This window comes from Mauremys mutica, chromosome 8, assembly GCF_020497125.1.
Source record: "Mauremys mutica isolate MM-2020 ecotype Southern chromosome 8, ASM2049712v1, whole genome shotgun sequence".
In the NCBI taxonomy this organism is placed as follows: Eukaryota; Metazoa; Chordata; order Testudines; family Geoemydidae; genus Mauremys; species Mauremys mutica.
In genome coordinates, this window is record NC_059079.1 from 88,172,100 (window position 1) to 88,190,672 (window position 18,573).

At 47.0% G+C, this 18,573-nt stretch overlaps 1 protein-coding gene across 1 annotated transcript; it reads left to right on the forward strand.

Annotated features, from left to right (window-relative positions):
* The first annotated feature begins 687 nt into the window (after positions 1-687).
* Positions 688-17,252, forward strand: C1QTNF2 (C1q and TNF related 2). Its single transcript, XM_045028352.1, has 3 exons — positions 688-918; positions 13,944-14,195; positions 16,420-17,252. Exons 2-3 carry the CDS (start codon positions 13,952-13,954, stop codon positions 17,031-17,033), a joined length of 858 nt encoding a protein of 285 aa, XP_044884287.1. The 5' UTR covers positions 688-918; positions 13,944-13,951; the 3' UTR covers positions 17,034-17,252.
* The last annotated feature ends 1,321 nt before the right edge of the window (positions 17,253-18,573 follow it).

Below are 18,573 nucleotides of genomic sequence, written 5' to 3' on the forward strand. Positions count from 1 at the left end.
CTGTAGAATCTTGATTGATTATGCATGACCATTATGATCTGTTAATCACTTTGTTTACTTCTGTGTATAAATATTGATGCTCACCCCTAATAAACTTGCCACACTTACTCCGAAGGCTTTTAAGCTAAGGATAGTGTGAGCCCGTTGATCAACGAAGTGTTGTCTGGTCTCTGACAGATTTGTGAGCCCCATACCAACTCCGCACGAACTCGGGTGCTGGAGAGGTGAGTAAGGACTTGCTTTTTTACCTAACACCATCATTACTTATTTCACTTCCAGGCTTGGGACTAATCTCCTGCCACCAATTTGCCTAAATCATTTTAGAATTGATAACAGAGTTTCAGTCCCCAGGATAAGATCTTCCTCTCCTGCCAATGTGCTAAGGATCAAGTGTGATTTTTTTCCCTGAGTCAAGCTAAACTAATCTGTCTCCCTACAAACACTCCTTGCACAGACACACGGACTGCATCAGGCAAACTCTCAATCATTTACCCATGAATCAGTCAAGGTCTGAACCTTTTAGAGTAGTTTGAAACAGAGAGAGGAAAGCAGGGGTGGAGGCAATCTGAAGCATCAAGAGCTTTTCAGCCATATGTGTGTAAAAATTCTCTTCCCATATCATGTGACACAAGGAAGAGGCTCAAACCCATTACACAATAATAAAAATATGCCTTTGGCAAAGTTGAGCCAAAACCTGAAGCTGCTGCAGGAAGCTGGGAATAGAAGCAAAAGGAATAAACTTTTTAAAACACAGCTTGTGGACTTGAATTTTCAAGCTACTCTCAGAAAGGAAGTTGTCTGCAGAAATAACCGGGATTCATGCTAAACTGTGTGACAACAATTTGCAATGAAACATCTGCTTAAGATTCAGTAGATTTTCCAGCGCAGGTCAAGATCTTACTGACGAGATTAGTCCTGGTAAGTAGAACTCCCCCCCCCCTTTTTTTTTTAAATCCTTAACTTTGAAACACTGGCTAAATACGGTCTAAATTACTGAGCAGTCAGGTTTCCAAGTTACGCAAAGGAATCCTTAATGGCAACAGTCTTGAATTAAAAGAAATATTACAGTGGGAAAATGCTCATCATAGAGTTTTCTAGGCTCAGCCAGCCCAGGGAAGTTTTTTCTCTGTTCTTTAACTGGTGACTTGTATAATAAGGTTTTCTACACAAAGCTACTGAGGGATTGGCACAGGCATCAGCTGCTTGCTTAAAGGCAGGGACAGTAATGCAACCCAAAGAGTAAGAGATATTGTTCTCCTTTTTTTGAAGTGTAACGTTATCACCATTTGGCCTAACAACAGATGATGGGCCAAATTCAGACCCGACGTAAATCTATTGACTTTCATTGAGCTACACAAGCGATTAAATGCATCCATTTTAAACATGCCACCCTAGTTATTAATAGCACACCTTGTTTAAATCAAATCATTGTTTTATTTTGTGTGGATGAGTGCTTTGCTGCTATCATTAGGGTGATATTTTATTATAATGACCAGTAATGAGAATTCTAATAAGAGGGAAATCAGTCATTTTAAGAACATTAGGACCTTTTGAATTATACCACAAGAATCTGGGGTGAGGAGGTTGTTGTTTTATTTAATAGATGTCCAAATATTTATGGGAAACATTGGAATACAAGGATTTAGCTAATCTTTTAATTTACAAATTGGTGTTAGAAAACACTGTAAGGTCATAAGGCAGCAGGGAGGAAATATAATTCAGGCAACACCAGTGAATAGACTGCATGGTCAAAACTTACAGTCCCTATTCAGACAATACAGAACCATTTGTCAATTACTGTGTGGTGAAGGTTCCCTCCCACTCATCCCCTTCAAAACACCCCCCACCTCCAACTTGTACTTTTTAGCTTCCTTGAAGGAAATTTACCATTGAGTTAGGTTATCTGTCACCACACAACCACTTTCCTACTTGGATAAACTGCTCTAGGATTTTTACTCTGACTTTACATTTCCAAAGCAGCTGAAATGCAATAAAGAATGTATACTATGGTACATGACAACAAAAGGGATGTTCTTCCAACCTTCATCCATGGCTCATTCGTGGTGTCCGGCCAAAACTTTTTCTTGCCTGGATTCTCTTTTCACTTCCTAATTTTTATTTTTATTTAATTTTGCCGTATCGCATTCCCTAACAATGTGCCCCACAACTAAAAGCAGGAATACCTGAGTTCTGACACTGACCCAGTCCATAGTCACTTCTCATTTTCCCCCCAGAAAAATGAGTGTATTAAAATGACATTACTAAACTGAAGGGGTAATGAGAGGATTATTATTATTTACTACCAGTATTGTGGGAGCAGCTGGGAGCCACAGTCACAGACCAGGACCCATGTAAACAGCGAACAAAGACAGTCCCTGCCCTGAAGAGCTTTCAATAATTAGCTGACGTTTGTCTAACACTATACATGTGCTGTGTATTATTACACAAGAGATATATTTTTGATCAAACATTCAACAACATCCTGAATATAGAAAACATTCTCATAGAATGTTGTTCAAACTGTAATATCGCAGCTGAAATCTTCCAATATGCCAACTTTCTTTCTGACCTTTGCTACTGGGATCATTGCCTGTAGTTTGGAGAGGCCAGGGACATGTGTTGATTTGGTTGCAATATGCTTTTTGAAGCTGAGAGAGAGAGAGAGAGAATTGGAATCCCTCAGTGGGCATCTATCCTGCCCCCAGGGAGGCTTTCTTCCTAAACTTAACAAGATAGTGATTGGCTTATGTTCTGAAGCACGAGGCATTATAGCCCTTCCAAAAGTCCTGTTTTGCTTTTCTAATTACTACTGTAAAGGATACCTTGTTGCAATGAGTTCCACAGGATAATTAAGCATTTATCGGTTTTAAATTGGCTGCCTTTCATCAGCCACTGTGCCCTTATTCTAGGATTATGACAAAGTCAACCAAAGTGTTCAATTTACTTTCTCTATGCCATTTGTTATTTTGTACCACTCCATATTGTTCCCTTTTATTCATCTCTTCTCTAAACTAAACAGCCCTCCTCTTTTCAGTCTCTCTTCATAAGGAATTTTATCCATGCTTCTATTTCTGTTGCCGGTCTCAGAATTAGGGTGGGTTTGGAATTTTTCAACAAAACTGAAACTTTTCACAAAAAGTTCTTGGTTATAGGATCCACTGAGCAAGCTACCTGCCCCATATCTGCAAAAGCTTGGTGGTTAGGGCATTCATCTGGGGTGTGAAAGACTCAGGTTCTGCATCAGGCAGAGCAGAGACTTAATTTGACTTTCCCACAGCCCTGTTGAGTTCCCTAATGACTCAGCTGTTTGGGAGGGTTTCTCTCTCTCAAAAAGGTCTTGGGGTTGCCCCCAAATAGGATGGGAACATTTTTGAAATCTCAGAGACTTTTGCAAGATAGGAAAACCATTTCCCTGCCCAGCTGCTCAGAATGCCCTCTATTTCCATTAGGCCCTATTTGTGATGGGTGAACAGAACTGAACACAGAATTCCAGGGCATACCAGTAGTATTATAATATTTTCAGTGCCGTTCTCCATCACATTCCTTAGGTATCCTACCATTCTATTAGCTTTTTTTATTATTATTGTTGCTGGACACTGAGCAAAGGTCTTTATTCATCTGCCCATGGCGATACCTGTTCTGTGGTTTCAATCTCCAACGCTATTAATCTGACACCTTTCACCAGCCATAAATTAATTTAAATATGTATAAAGCAAGAGAGAACACAGGAATGAGCTGATCAAAATAGCTCAGGAACTGAACCCTTTCCAGAGATCTGTTTTATGTCTCTCGCTCCTCTGCATGTTCTTAATTATATACATTGAAAAAGTGTGGGGCACTCAATACAATGTTAATTTGTAGCATATTTTCCCAATGGATTTGCAATAAGAAGTTACGTGGCTCTTGGAGGACACAGTACTACATATTCCCTCCCTTTCAGAGAGCATGAGCAGGGAAGGATGTTAGATGTATGTTTTGCACAATAATCTCAGTTTCTAATGTCTGGGCTAATTAGAACGTCAGTAACCTGATCCAAAGCTCCTTTAAGTCAGTGGGAATCTTTCTCTTGACTTCAGTAGGCTTCAGATGTAGCCCCAGGAGACTGCTGTGTTCCTATTGACTAGAAGCACCTGGTAACAGATAACAGAGTTCATACTGTCACAATTAATGCTCTAGCCTGTATCTGTGTCCATTTAACTACACTTGCTTTGCCTAGCTACAGATATTCAGAAAAGAGTGCTAGAGAACTGTCTGGAAGCTGGTTAGATTGAACAAAAACTAATCTTATATTAAGTTAGTAGAACATAAGCATCTGATAAGAAAAATCCAACTGGGATGATGGATGAATCTTTTATCCTATATATATTTAGAAAGAGGGGTATCTAGGGGTACTAGGGGTCACCAAATGAAATTAATAGGCAGCAGGTTTAAAACAAATAAAAGGAAGTTCTTCTTCACGCAGGGCACAGTCAACTTGTGGAACTCCTTACCTGAGGAGGTTGTGAAGGCTAGGACTATAACAGTGTTTAAAAGAGAACTGGATAAATTCATGGTGGTTAAGTCCATAAATGGCTATTAGCCAGGATGGGTAAGGAATGGTGTCCCTAGCCTCTGTTCGTCAGAGGATGGAGATGGATGGCAGGAGAGAGATCACTTGATCATTGCCTGTTGGGTTCACTCCCTCTGGGGCACCTGGCATTGGCCATTGTCGGGAGACAGATACTGGGCTAGATGGACCTTTGGTCTGACCCGGTACGGCCGTTCTTATCTGTCACAGCTAGGGTGAGGAAGCTCTATGATAAGGGAAGGGGCTGTGTTCTTATGTGTACCTCTCTCTTTGTCCATTAATTAAGCATACTAAACCTTTTAACCTGGCAGACCCAATAAATACCATAGTTCAGAAATATTAAAGTCACACTAAATCATTTGGTAGGAGTCACAAAGATATTTAGGCACCTAACTGCCTTCAATTTTTAGGCACCTCCTGATTTCAATAGGAGTTAGACACCACCCTTTCTGATTTGGCTTCTCTGCTGTCAATAATCTGCAATGGTAAAGGTGAGATAACTAGAGATTTGTATGGGGCAGAGGTAAATTGGCATCTAAAATGAGGTACTGTGGATTCTGAAGGCCTGTGAGGCAAATCCCAGTCACTACAGATGGCACTCTTGTAAACACCATGCTGAATGTAGGTAGTTTCTCACCAGTTCTACATCTGTGACATTCAACCTACTCTTAGCACAGAAGGAGACAATAAGTATGTAGTGAAATGACATTTTCTAAAGTTTCTGAATAAGGGATGGTCAAACTCCTCTCCTCTATAGAGATTTAAACACACAACCATGCTGGAAATTTTGCAGGGGTTTATGCTTCTGCAAATCCCGCCCGCACATAGATATTAGTTTCTGATGTCCATAGCATCAAGTAAAGCATGCTCCTGCCAGGTTCAGAAAACACAGATCAGTTGCACGAGTTAAGCACAAGGGGGCAGCTTCAGGCCCTGTGTCTCAGTGAACCAAATGAGATCTTAAAAACTCATGGTAAAAATAGGAAAGGAAGCCCCCAGGACTTTTCAAAAAGGTTGTTTACACAGGAATACAATGGGTAAAGAATTCTGACTTGGCTAGTATTTTATTCTCAGCCTGTGGTTAGTAATCAAAACAGAAGACTAACTCTGCTTTTAGAAAGTCAAACTCTTGGCTCCAGAGATTCAGTAGTACTCCTTCGATCTCCACAAAAAGAGTTCATGACTGGATTGTAACATCTTGCTCAATGACTGCCCAAAATGCAGTCAAAAATCAGTTCCATCACCAGTTTAAGCAGGATATAAATGGGTGATTATATCTGGTGGGTTGGTTCAGGAGCCTCTGTAGTTAATAATTATTCAAAAGTGGAGTCTGGGGGAGTATTGTTATTTAAAATTAACATATGAAGTCAAATGTTCTGGTTTTAGATTATGATGAGGTTTATCTCATTCAGAATCTCCAATGGAATGTACACAGAGAAGACACCACCTTGTGAGACAGTTGGCATTATCTAACTGCAGCCAAGTCTGCGCTTAAAAGTTAAATTGACCCAGCTATATTGCTCAGGGTGTGAAAAATCCACACCCCTGAGCGACAGTTAAGCCAACCTAACCCCAGGAATAGACAGCAAAAGCTTGATGGAAGAATTCTTCTGTCAGCCTAGCTACTGCTTCTCAGGGAGTTGGATTAACTATAACAAGAGAACTGTTCCCGCTGCTGTAATGAGTGTCTACGGCTACGCTGAAGCCCTACAGAAGCACAGCTTACGTACTTTGCTGAACATGGAGGAAGGGTGTCCAGCAGTTAAGGCGCTAGCTTAGAACTCAGGACCCTTGGTTTGAGTCCCTGTTCCACCACAGACTTCCTGTTTGACCTTGGACAAGTCACTAGTGCCCAGCTCCTCAAAAGGTATTTAGTCATTTAACTTCCATTGATTACACTGCGGGCTAGGTACCTAAATGCCTTTGAGGATTTAGCTGGGGCCTCTTGGATCCTCAGTCCCCCCATCTGTAAAATGGAGCTAATAGGACTGCCCTACCTCACAGTTGTGAGGATAAATACATTAAAGATTGTGAGACACTCAGATGCTATGGTAATGGGGGCCATATAAGTACCTAAAATTAAACATGTATCTATTGCTATCTATCTGTTTTAACTTCTTTGTGAGTGGAGTAATTATCCCAGAAAAGTCACTTTTATTCTGGAATAGAATTTTGAGGAGCTATTCTGGAATAGTTTATTCGCAATAGCTATACAGTAAAATTTCTCCGAGTAGATAAGCCCTTACATTGTATAACAGGTATACAGAGTTTCTGTTGTCCTCCACTTTTACTTCTGAAATTCAGCTTCCACCTTTTTTAACGTACAAAGAATTTTACTGAGGGAGATATAAGCACAATGAAGGAGTCAGTCCTACATGGCGCTCAATGCCCTCATTCCACACCTCACAGGATCAGGCCCCTAATTCACATATTGTCATAACTGTCTCTAAGGCCTGGTCCACACTAGGACTTTAATTCGAATTTAGCAGCGTTAATTCGAATTAACCGTGCACCCGTCCACACCAGGAAGCCATTTAATTCGACCTAGAGGGCTCTTTAGTTCGAATTCGGTACTCCACCCCGACGAGGGGAGTAGCGCTAAATTCGACATGGCTATGTCGAATTAGGCTAGGTGTGGATGCAAATCGAACTTACTAGCTCCAGGAGCTATCCCACACTGCACCACTCTGTTGACGCTCTGGACAGCAGTCCGAGCTCAGATGTTCTGATCAGCCATACAGGAAAAGCACCGGGAAAATTTGAATTCCTTTTCCTGTCTGGCCAGTTTGAATCTCATTTCCTGTGTGGACGTCGTGGCGAGCTCAGCAGCACTGGCAGCGATGCAGAGCTCTCCAGCAGAGGAGTCCATGCAATCTCAGAGTAGAAAGAGGGCCCCAGCATGGACTGACCGGGAAGTCTTGGATCTGATCGCTGTGTGGGGCGATGAGTCTGTGCTTTCGGAGCTGCGCTCCAACAAATGGAATGCAAAGACCTACGAGAAGGTCTCCAAAGCCATGGCACTCAGAGGATACAGCCGGGATGCAACGCAGTGCCGCGTGAAAATCAAGGACCTGAGACAAGGCTACCAAAAAATCAAAGCGGCAAATGGATGCTCCGGAGCCCAGCCCCAGACATGCCGCTTCTACGAGGCACTGCATGCCATTCTCGGTGGGTCTGCCACCACTGCCCCACCAGTGACCGTGGACTCTGAGGATGGGATAGTGTCGAGGGGCAGTTTCTCGGCGATGTTCGCCGATGGGGAAGATGAGGAAGGGTTTGTGGAGGACGGCGCAGCCGACAGCGAACACAATACCGCTTTCCCCGACAGCCAGGATCTCTTCATCACCCTCACAGAGATCCCCTACCAACCCTCCCCGGCCGTTAACCCGGACTCCGAATCAGGGGAAGGGTCAGTCGGTAAGTGCTGTAAACATGTAAACATTTATTTCTTAACAAAACAGGAATAAAAACTATATAAAAAGAAGGTCAATGCATATAGGGATCGAACAAAAATCCTCTTGGGACAGTTCTATGAAGCTCTCTGAGAGGTACTCAAAAAGCCTCCGCAGGAGGTTCCTGGGGAGAGGTGCCTTGTTGGGTGCTCCATGGAAGTACACTCTTCCGCGCCAGGCCATCAGGAGGTATAATGGGAGCATCGCCTCGACCAGCATGGCAGCATAGGGCCCTGGTTTGTGCAGGGATTCACGCAGCATGCGCTCTCTGTTTCTCCTGGAGACCCGCCTCAGGGTGATCTCGCTCGGCGACTGCTGCATCTAATTAGGGGAATTACTTTAATGTTACTATTGTGAATGCTTGACTTTTCCTTTGCATAACAATGACCGTCGTTTAACAGCCACGTGTTGGAGGCTGCAGAGGAAAAGCATACAGGGATCTTTCCCGGGGACAGCCGCGAGGGGCTGGAACAGGGTCAGACTTTATGCTTTCCAGATTGCCTGCAGCAGGAGGGCACTGCTATCCATTAACTGTTAAGCAGCCTAAAGTTTACGGCTTACCAGGCCTGGCTGCTACACGGATTCTGCTGTCCTGCTCCGCTTGTCCGATCTCCAGTGCAAGACCCCAGGCAATGAAAGTGAATGCCGAAAATTCGAACTTGTCCTGAGAGCACATGAGATTAGGTGCCCTCAGGGGCGGCTCTACAAATTTGGCCGCCCCAAGCAGTCATGCCCGGGAGGCGCCCCCGAGCCGCGGGAGCAGCGGACCTCCCGCGGGCATGACTGCGGAGGATCCGCTGGTCGCGCGGCTCAGCTGGACCTCCCGCAGCTGCGGGCGGTTCGCTGGTCCGGCGGCTCCGGTTGAGCTGCCACAGGCATGCCTGCGGGAGGTCCAGCCGAGCCGCGGGACCAGCGAACCGTCCGCAGTCATGCCTGCGGGAGGTCCACTGGAGCCGCCGGCCGAGCGTCCCCTCCGCAGTCATGCCTGCGGCAGGTCCGCTGCTCCCGGGGCTCCGGTGGACCTCCCGCAGGCATGACTGCGGCAGGTCCGCCGGCCCAGCCTGCCGCCCCCCCGGGAAAGGGCCGCCCCAGGCGGGTGCTTGCCCCGCTGGGCTCTGGAGCCGGCCCTGGGTGCCCTGTATGGTCTTGTTCACAGAAACTGAGTAGACTGTGTTCAGTGTTCGCAAACATGTATCTTTGGAAGGAAATCACTTCCTTTTTCCCATCACACAGCTGCAGCTCTTTCCCAAACTGCCCCAGCATCCCCCTCACAGAGGCTGGTGCAGATTAGGCAGCGAAAGAAAAAGACTCGGGACGAGATGTTCGCTGAACTGATGGCCTGCTCCAGAGCCGAGGCGGCCCAGCAGAGCCAGTGGAGGGAGACCCTCTCTCAGCAGCAGCGCTCACACAGCGAACGGGAGGACAGGTGGCGGCAGGAAGACCAGCAGGCGACTCAAACGCTGCTTGGACTAATGAGGGAGCAAACGGACACGCTCCGGCGTCTTGTGGATGTTCTGCAGGACCGCAGGCAGGAGCAGAGAGCCCCCCTGAACTGTATCTGCAACCGCTCTCCCCCGCCACAAAGTCCTGTCCCCCCCTCACCCAAAATCACAAGAAGGAGGGGCGCTAGGGGCCGTGAAAACTGTCACTCCACCCCAGCAGAGCGCTCATGTACCAAACAGCTCTCATTCCCTAAAGTTTGAGAATTGCTTGGCTTCCTGGCTCACCCGATCCCAAATCCCAGTTTCATCCCCCAACTGTGTAGTTGAGTATTAAAAATAGTTTGCTGTTCATTACTGTTTCCGTCATGTTTCTTTGCAGAAGACTTTGTGTGAAGGGGGGGGTTGTTAATTGCATAGGACAGCCACCATTAACAGGGTACAGACATGGGGGCAGGATCAACAGCAGGTCACACACAGAGTGCAGTCACTAGGCACCCGGGTCACTGTGCGAGGTGTCTGCTGCCCCAGGTCAGTCTGGGAGGTGTATGTTGCCCCAGGGTCCGAGCGCCTGGCATCCACAAACGGCAAGGCAGGCTGCCCTTACCATGCCCTTCCACCCTAGCCATGAACCTCTCCGATGCCCTGAGCCCCAGCCAGAGCCATCATCCTCCCACACCTACTCACCCTTCCCACACACCCCTCACCCCTTCCTGCAAACCCACCCCTTCCTGCACACCCTCCGGTAACCGTCCTCCCCCCAGAGACCACTGTAGGAGCAGGAGCCTGTCAGTCTTCAAGTGTAGAAGCGGTCTGTACATCACTGCACACCGTACCCACCACAGTCTGCGTCCCTGTTGGAACCCTTGAACGAGAATTCGTTAGTAAAGAAAATGTTAATTAAAAATGTTCCAATAACTTTATTTTTAAACGTCTGTTTGAAGGGGGGAAACCTGGTGAACGGGGTATGTAACCGCTGAAAAAAGTCAATAGTAACTGAAACAGGGGCAGGTTCAGCTTCTCTGTAAAGAGACTGGACAGTCATAGGTTACCCTGCTCTCTGAGGAACCTAGCTTTCAAAGCCTCCCGGATGCACAGCGCTTCCCGCTGGGCTCTTCTAATCGCACAGGTGTCTGGCTGAGCGTAATCAGCAGCCATGCGATTTGCCTCAACCTCCCATCCCGCCATAAAGGTCTCCCCCTTGCTCTCACAGAGATTGTGGAGCACACAGCAAGCTGCAATAACAATGGGGATATTGGTTTCGCTGAGATCCGAGCGAGTGAGTAAGCTCCTCCATCTCCCCTTGAGACGTCCGAAAGCACACTCCACCACCATTCTGCACTTGCTCAGCCGGTAGTTGAAGAGCTCCTTGTCACTGTCCAGGGCGCCTGTATAGGGCTTCATGAGCCAGGGCATTAGCGGGTAGGCTGGGTCCCTGAGGATCACTGTAGGCATCTCCACATCCCCAACACTTACTTTGTGGTCCGGGAAGAAACTACCTTCCTGCAGGCGTCTAAACAGACCAGAGTTCCTGAACACACGCGCGTCATGAACCTTGCCCAGCCACCCGACGTAGATGTTGGTAAAACGTCCCCTATGGTCCACCAGTGCTTGCAGCACCATTGAAAAGTAGCCCTTTCGGTTAATATACTGGCTGGCCTGGTGGGCCGGTGACGACCTGGACGTTTCCCAGGGTCACTACCTTTTGAGAGCAGTAGGTCAACGATTGCGTGGGCTACTTGCATCACAGCAACCCCCACGGTAGATTTGCCCACGCCAAAGTGGTTCGCTACTGAACGGTAGCTGTCTGGCGTTGCAAGTTTCCAGAGGGCTATGGCCACTCGCTTCTGCACACTCAGGGCTGCTCGCATCCGGGTGTCCTGGCACTTCAGGGCAGGGGCCAGCAAGTCACACAGTTCAAGGAAAGTGCCCTTACGCATCCTGAAGTTTCACAGCCACTGTAATTCATCCCAGACCTGCAGCACTATGCGGTCCCACCAGTCCGTGCTTGTTTCCCGGGCCCAGAATCGCCGTCCCATAGCATGAACGTGACCCATTGCCACCATAATCTCCACGGCGCGGCGTACCGTGCTTTGTGAGAGGTCTGTGCCACTCTCACACTTCATGTCCTCACCACGCTGCCAGAGCCTCCTCGCCCGATTTCTCACCAGCTGACTGTGGAAGAGGTGTTCGATAAGGTGCGAGGAGTTGACAACGGCCATAAGTGCAGCGATGATCGCAGCAGGCTCCATGCTCGCAGTGCTGTGGCGTCTGCGCTGTCACTGACCAGAAAAGTGCGCGAACAGAGTTCCCGCCGGCGCTTTCAAGGAGAGAGGGCGGGAGTGACGGTTGAATGATGACAGTTACCCAAAACCACCCTCGACACATTTTTCCCCCAGAAGGCATTGGGGGCTCTACCCAGCATTCCAATGGGAAGCGGGGACTGCGGGAACTGTGGGATAGCTGCCCAGAATGCACCGCTTCCAATGTCGACGCTTGCCCCGTTAGTGTGGACTCACAAAGTCGAATTAGTGTCCTTAGTGTGGATACACAAATTCGAATTCATCAGGTCGAATCCACAAATTCGACCTAAGTTAAATCGAACTACTCTTGTAGTGTAGACATACCCTAAATTATATCATTAGGTCCCTCTTCTGTCACCCTCACTCACAGTATGTTGCTCCTCACTCCATGAGTGGTATCACTGAATAGGTGTAAAGGGTATCAGAATCTGGAATACTCTGAAACCAGATTACTGTATATTAGTGAGTAGACGCTGCTGCTATTACATTTAAATTGGTTTATTTTACATGCTAATGGGCTAACGTCCATGAAACACCACAAAAGTGAATGGGATTACAGAGATGTAACTAAGGCTGTGGCTACACTTAGCACTTCAAAGCGCTGCCGCGGTAGCGCTGCCGCGGCGCACTTTGAAGCGCTAAGTGTAGTCAAAGCGCCAGCGCTGGGAGAAAGCTCTCCCAGCGCTGTCCGTACTCCACCTCCCTGTGGGGAATAACGGACAGCGCTGGGAGCCGCGCTCCCAACGCTGGGGCTTTGACTACACTGGCGCTTTGCAGCGCCGCAATTTGCAGCGCTGGAGAGGGTGTGTTTTCACACCCTGCTGCAGCGCTGCAAATTTGTAAGTGTAGCCAAGCCCTAAGAGCAGAATTTGCCTCAATGTAACAGTCAGGGAGAGGGGAGGAACTACAAGAGGAAACAGACATAACCAGATTTGGATTTTAGTTAATGGTACCCATTTCCAGTGAGGCTTGAGCTAGACTTCTTAACCAACCAACACGGAGGCACAAAAAACAGAGGGAGGGAAAATGAGCCGACTTGGTGTGAGGTTAGGAAAACATCAGGGGATGAGAATACAGTATAAAGAAGGCAAAGCAAGATGGGGGATCCTGGAGGGGGAAGTGAAGAGGCAGAGAATAAAGTACTGAAGAATGTCAGTGATCTCCTGCCAGCTCTGACAGCTGTGAGGAGATAACAGCTGCAGCCTATATTCAGAGTTAGAGAGACTCTGATGTGTGTTTTTAGGCTGTAGAGTGTGCTGCTTGCTGTGGACTGGAATTGATGGAGACATGATAAGGAATCAGAAGGGTAGACAGACATCTTTGCTCAGCAAGTCTAAGAGTGAGCAGAGGTGGATGTTGGATTTGTAGCCCTTGGGCTAAAGCAAGTTTAAAAAAAAAAAATCTTAGCCGAGATTTTTGCAGACTGGGAAATAAATGGATCTGCAAAACCAGAGTTCTCAACCACACTTGACAAGTGCTGCTGACAGTTCAGGAATCCCTTGGAGTATTCAGGAGTTACCTCTTTAGATCTCTGAGTAATGAGAAACATGAGAGTCCAGCAGTAAGGATTCTAGCTCTGTTAATATGCAGCAAATCACTCCCTTCACCCCACACCATTACTGCTACTCTGCATTTCACAGCTTTCAGGGATCAAGCATAAAAAGGAGAAATAGCAAAGAAAGAAGGAGATATAATGAGAAGGGTTGGGGAAAGAGGTGACAGGGAGGGAAAGGAGGGGAGGAAAGAAAGAAGGGTCTGAGGAAACAAAGGCCCTTTTTATTATTCTCAAACCTGCTTGTCCCCGCTTCATTTCTGGTAACCAGACTGGCAAACCCCAATTTGGGGGTGATCTTGGAGTAGATAAGGCTCAGCTGTCCAGTCCATTTCAATGCAGAGGTCATAAGAGAACAAAGGAGAGGGGTTAAGCCAGGGGCATTCTCATTGAAGGGAAGAGGAAAGTGGATGTGTAGGTAAGGGTAACAATGTGACTGCAATAGAGAGGATCCCAGATTCAAATGGAGTGGTTCATGTCACTCCTCCAGCCACCAAAACAATACAACTAGCCCCAATTGAGAAGAGAAACACTCCTTCTCCTCCCGGCAAGGTGGGTAGGGATACTTTTGTGTGTGTACTGGCCTGCCATGGTACATGTCAGTAAACCCCTCTGTTTCCATTATGACAGGTTTCACCATGATCACTGTGGTTCTGCTCATCTGGACTGTGCCCTGTGTAGCTAATCAACTTCTCAGTGGCTTTGTTAAAGGAGAATTTCCGAAAGGTTCCCACCAGCTCATATGCAGCATGCCAGGGCCACAGGGCCCTCCTGGCCCTCCAGGAGCACCAGGGACTCCAGGAATAATTGGGCGAATGGGGTTTCCAGGGAAGGATGGAAAAGATGGCGAGGACGGGGAGAAAGGAGAGCATGGAGAGGAAGGTAAGAGGGAACTGCCTCTTAAAGCTTTGTTAACACTTCAGGCTATCCTGGTGAAGAGTAGAGGTTCAGAAAACACAGGGAGATTGGGAAAAAAAACCAGCTGCTCCCAGACATAGGTGCTGAGCATATAGTGGGGGCACTGAGAGACATTGAACCAAACTGTAAACCTTCTATATGATGGAAACCACTTCAAGCGAGCAGCCCTAGTTCCAGCACCTATGCTCCCAAACCCATACTTGGGCCATTGTCCCAGTTCTGGGTTTCACCTGAAGTTTCTCACCTGTCACGCAACTGTCTTGTCTAGCAGTTCCAGCCCTGCTCCTAGCTCAGTCTCACGTCTAGCAGCTCCCAGAAAGGGGCCCAGGTCTGACTCGAATTTGGTACGATCTTTCTGTACTCAGAGACAGGGTAATTCAAGCATTCCTGCCTAAAGTATTCAAAGCTGATCAAAATGAAGATGGAAGTAATTCTATTTCACATACAAATGATCTGATTCCGCAGGTTCTGAGCAAATAAAATGGAGCCTCAGATAAAACAGTGACTGAATTAAGTGAAGCACCCTGTTCCAAACAGGTCATGTTAAACCACGGGGGGAATTTTATTTCACACTAATTCATTCATGATTCTTTTCTTTCATGCCTGCCTAGAAAGTCTTAGGTGACATCTCTTATTGCGGACCCTTCCCAAAGTGAGATTTTGCTATGTTGTTATCTCAGAGCTCATTATTACTCCAACATGGCCAAGTGGCTGCAGGAGCATTTCATTTAGTAAAGTCTTCTCTTTGTGAGACAGCATGTTTAGTGGTTGGAGAGGAAGGATGGACCAGTGTTTAAGAGGCTCGTGTGGGACTCAGGACTGTATTCATTTCCCTGCTCTGCCAGACTTCCTCTATGACCTTGGGCAAGTCACCTAGCTTTGCTCTGCCTAAGTTCCCCATCTGTAAAATGGGGATAATAGCAGTGCCCTACCTCACAGGTGTGCTGTGAGGATCCATACATTAGAGTTCAAGGTATTCAGATATTACAGGAATGAAGGCCAGATTCTTCTCTCACTGTCACCTTCCCAACTTCCTTTTGCTTCTTACACCCACAAGGTGAATCCTGTCTTAAATTAGGCTCTGTTCTTCCACATTGTATGCGCAGGGAGACTCTTCTCATAGAATCATAGAAATGTAGGGCTGGAAACAGGAGCTGCTCTAGGTATTTTGCTGCCCCAAGTACGGCAGGTAGGCTGCCTTTGGCGGCTTGCCTGCGGGAGGTCCCCGGTCCCGCGGATTCAGCGGCATGCCTGCGGGAGGTCCGCCAAAGCCCCGGGACCAGCGGACCCTCCTCAGGCATGCCGCCGAAGGCAACCTGCCTGCCACCCTCATGGCGATCGGCAAAGTGTCCCCTGCGGCTTGCCGCCCCAGGCACGCGCTTGATGTGCTGGTGCCTGGAGCCGCCCCTGGCTGGAAGGGACCTCAAAAAGTCATCAAGTCCAGCCCCTCTGTGCTGCAGCAGGACCATCCCTGACAATGTCCAACTTGTTCTTAAAAACCTCTAGTGATGGGGATTCTGCAGCCTCCATTGGAAGCCTATTCCAGAGCTTAACTACCCTGAGAGTTAGAAAGGGACCCTGAGAGGCAGGACTGAGGCAGGACCAAGTGTACCTAGACCGTCCCTGACAGGTGTTGGGAGGTTTACATCCTGTTTCTTTGAACAAATGTCTATGGCACAGAAACTCCCATCCCAGTCAGTATTAGCTGGCAGTTTCAGCAGAGATGCCAAGGACAAACGGACATGTGAACTGAACTCTCTTCCTACTCCTCCAGGTGGTCCCTGCAACTAAAGCTCGAGGCACCAAGAGAGGATGGTGTGGGGGGGAAGCCTGCACTATTTCTATCTGGGTTGTCCATGGATAAATGGAGGAAGTCACTTTCTAACATTGTCAGGCTCACTCTGCACCCTTCCAGCAGTACTCATTTAAATCTGTTGCAAAATGTGAGCAAACCTGAGGTTCCTTTGTTATAATGCACATTCTGAATGTTTGTGTTAGAAAAGGCAACATGATTGACAGATCTCAGTACCCATCCAGCCCCAGGTATTATTTCAGTAAAATCACCCATAGATGGGGATCCTGGCTGGTTTCTTCCCGTACGATAATTTAGTGTTGTAATGATAACGCCGCCCTCACACCTGATCACATTTTTCACTAAAAACCTCACTGAAGGCGATTTGTCTCCTAGGTCCCCAAGGCCGAACTGGAAACCCAGGCAAACCAGGACCAAAGGGGAAAGCGGGTGCCATCGGCAAAGCAGGTCCACGAGGTCTGAAGGGTATTAAGGGAAATCATGGGAAAAATGGAGTGCAAGGAAAGAAAGGACCCAAAGGGAAAAAGGGCGATACCGGGATGCCAGGACCATGCAGCTGTGACACCAAAAAAGCCAAATCTGCCTTTTCAGTCGCAGTCACCAAAAGCTACCCGAGAGAGAGGCTGCCCATCAAATTTGACAAGATCCTTATGAATGAAGGAGGGCACTACAATGCTTCCAGTGGGAAATTTATATGCAGCATTCCTGGTATTTACTACTTCACTTACGACATCACTTTGGCCAATAAACACTTGGCCATTGGGTTGGTCCACAATGGGCAATACCGAATAAAGACTTTTGATGCCAACACTGGTAACCACGATGTGGCCTCTGGATCAACCATTATTTCCCTGAAGCAGGACGATGAGGTGTGGTTGCAGATCTTCTACTCGGAACAAAACGGGCTCTTTTATGATCCCTACTGGACAGACAGTTTATTTACTGGCTTTCTTATATATCCTGACCAGGATTATCTCAATGAAATATAGGAGGAGACTGTCAAAATATAGGAAGCGAGTTTGGGAGCTTATACAAGCAAAGTACAGCTTTAAGTGTGTATGTGTGAGATAATCATAGGACTCTATTGGCTAGTTGGAAGTCTCCCATACCATTAAAGCATTGTATTTGAATGTCATTTAAGTTTTAGCACAAGCTTTCCTATAACCTTTACCCAGGAGCGGCGCCAGGGTTTCTGGTGCCCTAGGCAGAATTCGGGGGGCGGCATTTTGTGCGCACCCCACAGGGCGCGCGGGAGCTTCCAGTTCCACTCCCATCGTGCTGCCAAAGGACCCTCCGCCGAAATGCCGCAGGTGACAGTGACAGTCATTGAGCTGCTCAATTGCGTGCCGCTGTTTTCCACGGCACGTCGGCAGAAGGTCCTTCTTCGGCGGCATGACGGGAGTGGAACCGGAAGCTTCCGTGTGCCCCGTGGGGAGCACACAAAATGCCGCCCCCCAAATCCTGGCACCCTAGGCGACTGCCTAGGGTCGCCTAATGGAAGCGCCAGCCCTGCCTTTACCTAGAGATAAAGGGAAGATACTGAGCATATAGTTTACTTGGAGGTGGGGCGCAATTATCACTTGGTTGGTATCAGGTGTTTCCCACCAGGATTGGGTTTGTACAGCCCCTAGCATAATGAGCTCCGAGGTGCTACAGTAATACAAATAGTCTTAGGATCAGTGGGAGCACTTTAAAGTACCCTTAATGATTGTTTTTTATAGTCCTTGGAGTTGTCTGTTATATTTTCCTCTACAAAGCATATATGCTGTGGTCAGATTACTATAACTTTAACACCAATGCAGAATCTATATTATATTATATATATAAAATTACAAAAAATGAGCCAAAAATCTATATCCTGCATCCTCGTATTGGAAGCACTGTTACTGTTAGAGATAATATCTATCCCCCTGCAGAAAGGATCTTCATTAATTCAAAGTCAAAGTTCAGTAACCACTACAGAGTCGGGCAATTCTTTGTTAAGATCCTAACAGCAGCTTCATAAATGCATTATTAATGGGCAAAGCAGTCTGGTCAAAATAGAACAGGTACAAAGATCTCATCTTAGCTCCTTCATAGTCAATAGCAAAGCTTCCTGTAAGATGCTGGCTGCTCTCAACTCCCATTCAATGGGTATTAATGGCACTCACTACCTTTCAGAATGCATCCAGTATGCACAAAAATCAGATTAAGAGAGACCTGAACTGGAATCCTGGATCTGATTCCACTCAAGTTTTGGTAAAGTTGGTATCTGGATCTGGACCCAAATGTCACATCTCAGGGCTGCATGGGCCAAATGGCCCAGTGAGATTCTGATCCAAATTTGGTGTTTGGGCTCATGCCTCAGACTGAGGACAAACTTTTATTCCATGAACTGTTGTGTGAACTTCTCGCCCTAGCTTTTGCTATGCAGGATCTGTTAGCTGCTGCTAAGGCTCTTTTCTAGGGCTTTAATGCATACACACATATCCGATTCCTAAGTATGGTGACCCACTGCTACAAGATATTGTTTTCAGCGTACCATGGTAA

Bases quoted from the DNA above. Each gene is read 5' to 3' on its own strand.
- C1QTNF2 (XM_045028352.1), top strand. From the start codon at position 13,952: ATGATCACTGTGGTTCTGCTCATCTGGACTGTGCCCTGTGTAGCTAAT. The intron at 14,196-16,419 runs GTAAGAGGGAAC...TTTGTCTCCTAG, and splicing joins AGGAGAGCATGGAGAGGAAG to GTCCCCAAGGCCGAACTGGA.